General features: G+C 33.8%; 2 protein-coding genes across 4 annotated transcripts in view; one reads left to right on the plus strand and one right to left on the minus strand.

The window, feature by feature from the left end:
* The window catches only part of KRAS (KRAS proto-oncogene, GTPase), a 45,439-nt gene extending 42,432 nt beyond the window's left edge, over positions 1–3,007 (plus strand). For 2 of the 3 annotated variants that reach the window (XM_027838630.1, XM_027838631.1), the window contains one exon: positions 99–179. Coding sequence is in view for 1 of the 3 variants with exons in the window: in XM_027838632.1 (XP_027694433.1) it covers positions 99–215 (117 nt within the window). In the remaining 2 variants the exon portion in view is untranslated. Of the gene's footprint in view, positions 1–98 lie in introns of all 3 variants that reach the window. The other variant, XM_027838632.1, reaches the window with a different exon arrangement.
* A 1,353-nt stretch (positions 3,008–4,360) lies between these two features.
* The window catches only part of ETFRF1 (electron transfer flavoprotein regulatory factor 1), a 6,562-nt gene continuing 895 nt past the window's right edge, over positions 4,361–10,027 (minus strand). The window contains exons 2-3 of the mRNA XM_027838598.1: positions 4,863–4,960; positions 4,361–4,779 (exon numbers count right to left, since the gene is read on the minus strand). Of these exons, the coding sequence (XP_027694399.1) occupies positions 4,558–4,779; positions 4,863–4,913 (273 nt within the window). The 5' untranslated portion in view covers positions 4,914–4,960 and the 3' untranslated portion in view covers positions 4,361–4,557. The remainder of the gene's footprint in view (positions 4,780–4,862; positions 4,961–10,027) is intronic.

Genomic DNA, 10,027 nt, shown 5'->3' on the forward strand with positions numbered 1-10,027 from the left:
AGTAAAATGTTCCTTTCCCTATCTATTCAGCAGATAAGATTAAATGGTAACAAATAACAGCCTTGCTAAATTGATTTTATACCTTTTATGTATTTCAGGGTGTTGATGATGCCTTTTACACATTAGTTCGTGAAATTCGAAAACATAAAGAAAAGATGAGCAAAGACGGTAAAAAGAAGAAAAAGAAGTCAAAGACAAAGTGTATAATTATGTAAATAAAATTTGTACTTTTTCCTCAAAGCATACTTAAGATAATTTTTTGTACATTATACTAAATTATTAGCATTTGCTTTTTAGCATTACCTAGTTTTCTTTCTGCTTCATGCAAACTCTTAGCTTTTATCTGAATGCTTATTTTAAAATGACAGTGGAAACTTTATTCCTCTAAGTGCCAGTATTCCCTTAGTGTTGGTTCTTGAACTAGCAATGCCTGTGAAAAAAAAAAATTTAATATCTGAGATTTTTCCCTCTTGGGATTTTTGGTGCATGCACACTTGCTATAACTTTCTATTTTTTTCTTGCCAGTTATGAACTTAGGTGTTTTAACAAATCAATGAAGTACAATGTTACACAGTTTTTAAGTGATCCCTATACTGTGTTTTATTTTATCTTGATAATGGATTAGTTCTTAGGTATTTTAACTTCAATTGAAACTTAATTGATTGGCTTTATTAATTGATTCAGCTTACAGACATCAAGTCCTATAGTTTCAGATCGCCTTTAATGAATGTAAAGTATGTCATTTAGAATTTTTAAAAAATTTCCACTGCTACGATTTGTCATAGTCACTTCTTTAAAAATATATTTTTTCTATAAAAAAGGAAATAAAAATAAAAAATGATGTTTGAGGCAGTGGAAAATAGTAAAGGCCTTTTTATTTTCCTATTTTAAATTGATTCATTCAGACAGACTGTCAGTGGCCTTTACTTTTAAGGCAGATGTAGTATATGTTAGAGCAGAGGTGTCAAACTTGCAGCCTTTGGGCTGCTTGCTCCCAAGTGGGGCTATAACTGGATTAAAATATAATTAGGAAATATAAAAATGCAACATGGATAATGTTAATTTGAGGGTTTTTTTTTTAATTTAACAGCACCCACAGGGATCTATTTCTGTTTGAGTTTGATACCACTATGTTCACTAGATCGACATATTTTAGGTTATATTCAGACACTACTCTTTAATGATGGAAAAAGAAAAATATGAATTGCATACATAGGTCATAATCCTAATTTCTTAATGCTTTTTCTCAGAGTGGCTTTAGATTTTTCTTTGGACATAATTTTTTATAAATAATTCACTCAGTTTTCCTTTTGATCTGAATCGTGTGGAATACATTAGCTTTAGTTTAACTGTCAAAAATTAACTACTAACTAAGATGTGTCTCGTAGAGATTGAATGTAGTTTCCATTCTGGATAAAATTAAGTGTAACTTTTCTTAAATGTTACTTACTAAATTTAGGATCATGGAGCATTGTCTAGTGGCTATCAAGATATATGCAGTACCAAGGGAAAGAAATGGCCATACTTAAAGAATTGTGATGCATAAAGGGATTCAAATGTATTTTCTGTAGGGTTCTTGAATTTTTGATGAAGCAGGGCAATTAAAAAAAAAACAAACCTATAGGACTGATAAGTTATTCTTCATTACCGGAATTGTGAGTGGTTTGAGGAAGAGAAAAAGGTTTTGTAGCATTAAAGGGTGGGGTGGGGTGGGGTGGGAAGGGAGGAATCCTAGAAGATAAGCATTTATCTAATTATAATAGCCTTAACATTCAACATCCAATACTGAAGTTGAGAAAATTGACCTAGTCTTAGACTCCCTATAACATGTTTGTGGAAGAATGTAGCAGATGTGGATAGTACGCTTTTGAGTCATATGAAAATTAGGAGGTCTAGGTTCTGTTTGAACTGAGTCACACTGCATAAGAATTTAGAACCTAACTTTTGTAGAGTATCAAAATCTTTGCCACTTTTGTGCAGTTTTTTTTTAAACATTTGTAGAAACTGGGGCATGTTGAGTTGCAGTTTGCACACCTTGACCTTATTTGTATTCCAGTGGATTTCTTTTGATGTTTTCTGAGACCATCTCAGATTTTGTTTTGATGGCAAAAAAAATCTGCATCTTAATCATTTACTATATGATAATTCATTTATCAATTCTACTTGTCAGAAAGAAATAATACCTTGTGGTAGCTTTATATAATCTTGATAATCACCTAAAAAAGCAACCAGCAATTAATGATTAAGTTGAAATTCTAGTTTTTAATTAACTATTAAGTTATAATCTTGGCTGTTAGGAATTTCATGTAGAGAAAATCAAATAGCATGAAACTGTACTGTGACTAGTTAAGTACAGTAGGAGAAATAATTACTGTTTCTCCAAGTAACATACTCAAATTAGTTCCTGAGTTTTGTGTTAATTACATAGCTTGAGATCTGTGTGTCAGTCTAACAGCTCTAAGTGCCTACCTGGAATGATAGTGAACATACAGATGTTCTTAGAGAAATAGAGGTGGCTGGCTGGAGAAACGTCAGACTTTTTGGGTAAAGTTTGCTACATAATACTACATGGGCTACATGGTCTAAAAGTTCCTAATTCCACTGTCTTTTATTACCATGTTGAAAATCGTTTTGCTTTTTTCCTTTTTTTGAGTGCCAACTTCTTAATAGAAACTATTTCTTAATGTAACCTGTTTACCTGGAATGTATTTTAACTATTTTTGTATAGTGTAAACTGAAACATGCACATTTTGTACATTGTGCTTTTTTGTGTGGGGGGGGGGGCATATGCAGTGTGATCCAGTTTTTCTTCATCATTTGGTTGTGCTGACCTAGGAATATTGGTTGTATCAGATATAAAAATTTAAAATGACCACTGTTTTAACTAAAATTAACTTTTAAATGTTCACAGGAGTATGTGCTGTGAAGTGATCTGAAATTGTCATATTTTTGTCATAAACTGTACTGCTCCTAATTATTGTAATGTAATAAAGTTATTGTGACTCTACTACTCTGTTTCCTGGGAATTGATTTCAAAAATTTAAATTCGTATTCTAATATTTGCTCTGCAGCTGTCAAGGTATACATTAATACACTCATGTTTTTAGAGGATTTCCTCTAAAGGAAATTGGATTAAATAATTTCATCATAGACATCCATTAGTCACAAAAGAAACTGCTTCCATGTGTGCCTTAAATCACTTATATTAATCATACACTATTGTATCCACTGTATAACTTTAGGATTTATTAAAAGTTCATTGTTATTTTATTTTTTAGCAAAAGACGAAAACTCCATCTATTTTTCTTAAGGAAAGTAGTATAGCATTTTATCTCAAGTCAAAGATGATTATAACAACTTACTTGAATCAAAAAGAATCCAGTAACAATGATAAAGCTATGAAATTTTTAGGCTGTGGTTCTCTTACCGGTCAGTTCAAATGCCAAAAAAATAAAATCAGTTTATCACCTAATTGCTCTAATTATTAGTTGAAAGCTATCTTCCAAATATCTCAAAAACAAATATCTCAAAAAGTGTAGAGACATGCAAGTTATTTCAGAGTTAGGCTACCAAATATGAGAATTTCACCTCAGCATGTATTAGCCAGTTTGATGGATATTGTTGTTCAGTAGTTTCTGACTCTTCATGACCTCATGTGAAGTTTTCTTGGCAAAGATACTGGAGTGGTTTGCCATTTCCTTCTCTACAGATTTTACAGATGAGGAAACCAAAGCAAACAGGATTAAGTGACTTGCCCAGGGTCACACAGCTAGTAAATGTCTGAGGTCATATTTGAACTCGGGTCTTTCTGACTGCAGGCCCAGCACTCACTGTACCACCTAACTCCCCATACATTGATGGGTATCTATAAGCTGTTGCAAATGGTTTTCTGAACTATAAATTTATGCAGTGCAGCTACAGAAAATATCCATTTGAATTCTGGGTGCTATTCAGTTTTCTTTCAAATGAACCATAGTACCTTGTTGAAATGTACCAAATTTTGGCAAAAAAATTTTTTAAAAACTGCCCACTCCTTTAAAAATTGTAAAACAAATGAAATGTTGAGTTGGCTGAATCTTAATACCTTTGGTAAATTTATTTGCAATGCAAAATACCATCTTTTTTCTTTGTGACAGAATCAGTAAATACAAAACAAAAATGGACTAAGACATCATCTAAAACTACTCCATTTGTAAGTATTTATTTTTAAGGCCTAGTGAACATTTTCATTAAAAATTTTCAATGTTAATTGATGGGAATTTAAAGTTCCTATTCAGTAAATTAAGCAATGAAGTTTTTGCTAAATCAGAGTCTTGGCAGATGCTATAATTAAAAAAAAAGGACCCAAGTCTTGGCTGAGTAAGCTTTCAATATTAGTTTATATTGAAACCTATTAAAATAATTTTTAAAGTTGAAGGGAGTTCAGGTATTCTGGGCATTTTTTTGTACATCTTGTGTATTAGTTATTCTGCAATATTTGATTTACATATAAAGAAGTGCCACCAATTATTGCTCAGACAGTCTAAGCAGTAAACCTACATTTGCAACAATAAAAATTCACTTAGTTTTGTCATCTTCTAAGTGGTAGCGTTGCTTCATAGCTCTGTATTTTCTAAGGAAGTACAAGGCTTCTAGCTCTTTTATTACAAATTCTCCTCGTGCAATAAGTTCTCTGATCTTCTCTGGGTCCTTCACATCTTTGTTTTTAAGGAAAGCTGCCTTCAAACGTCTTTTAAAGTAGTCTGCTCCCTTTGGATATTCTCTTCCGACATACAGCAGCTTAAAAACAAACATGTTTTATATTCCTAAATAATTTGCACCATGTAACATTAAGATTATTGGAACTAGTAATAGATACTTACATTCTTATAAAGAGTCAAAACTTCTCCTCTTAATGGGTTAGCCATTTTCATTTGTCACTGAAAATATTCACTGTCTTCATATGTATAAATGCACATACCTGGAAAATGGATATTTTATCAATACATATTTTAAACTAATCAATAAAATATTAAATTCACAGCAGCTCTCAGCAAAGGAAGATCTTATGCTAAATTATGGAAAATTAAACAGAAAGCACCTGGATTTTCATTTCTTAATTTAACTTTGTATTTATTGGTAAATAACAGATTCAGAGGCATAGTAGGATTCAGAGATGGAAACATCTCTATATCTGTTTATATCTATAGGGCTTATCTATTACAATTTCTTCATTTTACAAATGAGGAAACTTGAGGCCAAAAGAGAAAACAATTTTCTTCCAAAGTTGTATAGGTAGTAAGCCTTAGGAAAAAAACATCTTTTGAGAAGCTATCTGAAAATGTTAAAATTTGACCCACACTGACTTTTTCAATTCAGATCAAGTTATCAAATCCTCTCTCCCATATATTAATATGTATAACCCTAATGAGTTTTATTCTAATACTTTTAGTTCAAAACTTGTTTGGAAGACTTTGGTTTTACTGCTTTTTTTCTTATGTCTGCTTCCAAATCTGTAAATATGGGGGTTAGATATTTAAGAATCTCATGTCCCTTCCCATCCCTGAGTCTTGTAAACTTTAAATTCAATCAACATGCATTTATTAAGCATTTGCTACTGTGTACAACTGCCTGGGAATACAACTATAAAAGAATGAAACAGTCCCTACAATGTAACCATTCTCCACTGTGACTGGCTTTCTTTAAAAAACAAAAACAAAAACCTTTTCCTACTCTGAAAGCACAGAAATAGCTTTAGAGCGGGGAGTTCTTGAAATCCATGAACTTTAAAAAAAACCCATTTTTTTAATAATTGCATTTCAATATAATTGATTTCTTTTATAATCTTCTGTTTTATGCATTTAAAAATGTTCTGAAAAGGGGTCCATACCAAAGAAAAAAGGTTAAGGACATTGCCCTCTTGTTTTAACTTAAAAATTCTCTTTAGTGTTAGAAACATTTCAGGCTAGAAATATAATTCTTGCTAATTGAATGTATATCTCCATGTCTGTGTTTATGTATATGTATGTGTGTGTGTGTATATATATATGTATATATATATATTGGTCTGTGTGTATATAGATATTGGTCTAGACCTTCAGTTTCATCAGTATACAGAACAAATCCTTTGTGGAGACTTGCTTTCCCAGGATTTAGTTAAATTATAGTCCTAGAGTTGCCTGGGGCAGTGGATGGTTAAACAGTGTGTGATCACAGAATGTGAGGTGAGAGACTTGAACCCAGGTTTTTCTGTCTCCAAGGCCAGCCCCTCTATCCACTTTGCCTCTCAAATGCATTTTATTTTATTTATTTTCTTTTTTTATTAATTTATTTTGATTTATCAACAATCACTTCCATAAGCTTTTGAGTTTTAAATTTTCCTCTCCCCCCAGATGTTGTACAAATCTGATACAGACTATACATATACATTCCGATTAAGCATATATTCATATTAGTGATGTTGCAAATAAGAATTAGAACCAATAGGAGGAACCACCAGAAAGAGGAAACAAAACACAACAGAAATAAAAAAAAATAGCAAATGGTATGCTTCGATCTGCATTCAAACTCCATAATTTTTTCTTTGGATGTGGATAGCATTTTCCATCACGAGACCTTTGGAGATGTCGTAGATCCTTGTGCTGCTGAGAAGCGTTAAGTCTATCAATAATTTTAGTCATTGCACAACGTGGCTGTTACTGTGTACAACGTTTTCCTTGTTCTGCTCACTTCAGTCAGCATCAGACCATACAAGTCTTTACAGGTTTTTCTTAAGTCTGCCTGCTCATCATTTCCTTATAGCACAATAGTATTCCATTACATTCATATACCACAACTTGTTCAGCCATTCCCCAATTACTGGGCATCCCTTCAATTCCCAATTATTTGCTACCACAAAAAGAGATGCTATAAATATTTTTGTACATGTGGGTCCTTTTCCCATTTGTATGATCTCTTTGGGATGCAGCCCTAGAAGTGCTTCAATTGCATTGTTAAAAAATATTCATAAAATAGAATACAGCCTAATTCGTGTTAAACTTGTAATCAGTGTCAACACAGGGGCTGTTTTTTTAAAAAAAAATCACTATGATTTTAAGAACTTTTTAAAAGCAGTTTACCAAAAATCATTCAGATTTTTGCTAGTTTAGGCTCCAATAATTTATGACATTTTACTCTGACATAAATGTTACAATGTTCATAAAGAACACGTAGAAGGTAGCATGAAAAGCTGATGAAAAATTCTGATTGTATGACCCTGAACTAGGCAGCTAGATGGCTAAGTGGATAGATCACTTGGCCTAGAGTCAGGGAAACCCCAGTTCAAATATGGCCTCAGACACTTACTGGCTACATGACCCTAGGCAAGTCACTTAACCTCTAATCCACTGGAGAAGAGAACAGCAAATCATTCCAGTACCTTGCCCAAAGAAAACCTCATATGGAGTCATATAGTAGGATACTACTGAACAACATGACCCCGAGCATCTCTTAACATCACTTAACCTTCAGTGTCCCCATGAAACTTTTTAAGAGTATATAAAATTACCTAAAAATTAGTTGCCTAAAAGAGTTTCCACACCAAAATTTCAGTACAGTGAAATCATATGTAAATGCCCAACAATTTAGTACAATTTTGTTTTTTACTAATGTTGAATGGCAGTGATAAAGAACACTCTCTAAAGAATTAAGATAAGCGTCACTGAAAGAGGGCAAAGGAAAGGCACATGGTGAGCAGGCTACAATTTATAATAATAATTCCAAAAAAGAAAAGGAGTAAAGAATGTCATCAAGGGAATGTATTTTAAGACAGGAACAAGATGGACTGATCATGTGCTAAGAACTAGGGGTGATAGGCAGACATAAGCCACAGTGCCTGCTGGATCTTTAAGTTGGAAGAAGGCAAAGATGGCCTCCAGCACATTGGATTCTCTCTGCAGTGAACTTTTGGAAAGATGTGGATGAGAGCTGCACAGAATCAGCAGCCCTGGATGGTTTGTGATCCGCATTGTTGGAAGGAATTACAGAATCCATTTGATCACAGATCTGAACAAAAAAATGTTATAGTTTGTTTTAATAACTGAACTGTCCTCCATGTCAGATATGAGGTCTCAAGTTGTAAAGGACTTCAAAGGCCATCTTGTTCAATGTCCTCATTTTACAGATGAGGAAACTGAGGCCCAGGAAAATTAAGTGACATGCTTTTAAGTATTAAATGTCAGAATTAAGATTTAAGCCCAGGTCTTCTGACTTCAGAGCTGGCATTTGTTCTGCTGTACTATGCTCCTTCTTCAGGTATTTCACTATTGAAAAAAGGCTTTGCCCCTTATTAAAAAACTTTCAGTTCTATGTAGATAAGAAACCTTTGCTTTTCACAAAACACTCATTTCCAATCTATCAGTTGCTACATTTTTGGTATCTGTTCCTTTCTTTCCACTCACTCCAATCACCTCTTCTTGCCTGCACTCTTTATAATATCCTCCTAATGTCTCTCTGCTTCCAAGGAATACCCTATAAAATCATCTTACTAAGGCTTAGTTCTATCATGTCACAACTCTGTTAAAAAACTTACAGTGGCTCCCTCTTCATTCTTGGATAAAAGTAAAAACACTGCAGCATTACGTTTAGTGTGCCCCACAATCTGGCTCCAACTCACCATTCTAGACTTATTACTTCCCTCTTTCTTCCAGCCAAACCAGACTCAATTTGGAGTTTCATCTTCTGCTTGCACCATGACAGGAATGCATTGTCTAGAAATCCTTATAATACTACTACTAACATATATGTACCAAGTACTGTGCTAAGTACTTTACAAACATTATCTCATTTGATCCTCAAAGCAAAGTAGATGCTACCACTAGCACTTCAATTTACAGAAGAGGAAATAATCAGAGGTTAAGCAACTTGCCTGGGGCTACACAGCTGCAGACCTAAGGTGGGATTTCAACTCTGGTCTTGACTGTAGGCCTAGTGCTCAATTCACTGTGCCACTTAGCTGCCTTCCAAGATCACTCAGGTACCACCCTCCTGGTGAAACTTTCAGTATTAATGCTCCTTCCTGCCTCAAATCACCTTCTACTTTTCTTATCTGTATATACTTCAATTTCCCCACTACATAGATGTTTAAGTTCTTTGAGAGCAAGGCCTACTTTCTTCTTGTCTGTGTCTCCAGCACCCCATACATGCTCCTTGCTTATACTATGTTTATTGAATTAAATTGAATCATCACATTGGTTTAATCTGTGAAGCCTGTTTAATGGATTAAGAATATGGGAGGCTTTCCTTTTGGGTTAAACATAGAGGATTCAAAGACAGATTTTTGGAAGTTCTACAGATGGTGAATTCAAGTCACTGTGTGATACCAACAATTTCGGTGTACCTCACTTTTGTCCTCAACAAAACCGGGAGGTCAGACTACATTATTTCTAATAGCACTATCAGTCCTAAAAATATCCAGGTGCTGAGGTTCTTTATTTGCTGTTTTGACAAATTGGGGCATGTGGTGGAAGTAAATTCCAGTCTTCCAAACCACCTTTGTTACTTCAATAATGGAATTTAACAAGTCCAGTTGTCTTTTTCTTTTCTCATTTGTTATGCTCACAATATTTGAAACTATAATTTGGAGCCTCGATGTCTTCAATATCTTCAAAGTAATAATATCCCTCTGCTTTCTTTTAAAAGTAAAGCAACATTAAAGAAAAGTAATTTTTGCCCAAATGCTAATACTGTGTAATATTCCTCATTCAACACTGCATAATCTGAATCCTTTAAGATAATGTTTGATCTGAGATAGCATTTTTTTCTGTCACAATTCTTAATACAGGAGAAAAGCATACTTTCTGTAGGATCAACTTTTAAACATTTTTCTATCTGCCCACATATATCTAGCACAAAAAACTGCAAAAGAGCTAGCTCAGGGTAATAGTTCCCCATGGGATTCTACATTAATGGGATTCTGAGCTGGAAGGGACTTGAATTCTAGTCTTGGGATTCTTAACCTTTTGAGGTGTGTGTGTGTGTGTGTGTGTGTGTGTGTGTGTGTGTGTGTGTG

The sequence above is a fragment of the Vombatus ursinus genome, unplaced genomic scaffold, assembly GCF_900497805.2.
Source record: "Vombatus ursinus unplaced genomic scaffold, bare-nosed wombat genome assembly UNPS02014830.1, whole genome shotgun sequence".
Lineage (NCBI taxonomy): Eukaryota > Metazoa > Chordata > Mammalia > Diprotodontia > Vombatidae > Vombatus > Vombatus ursinus.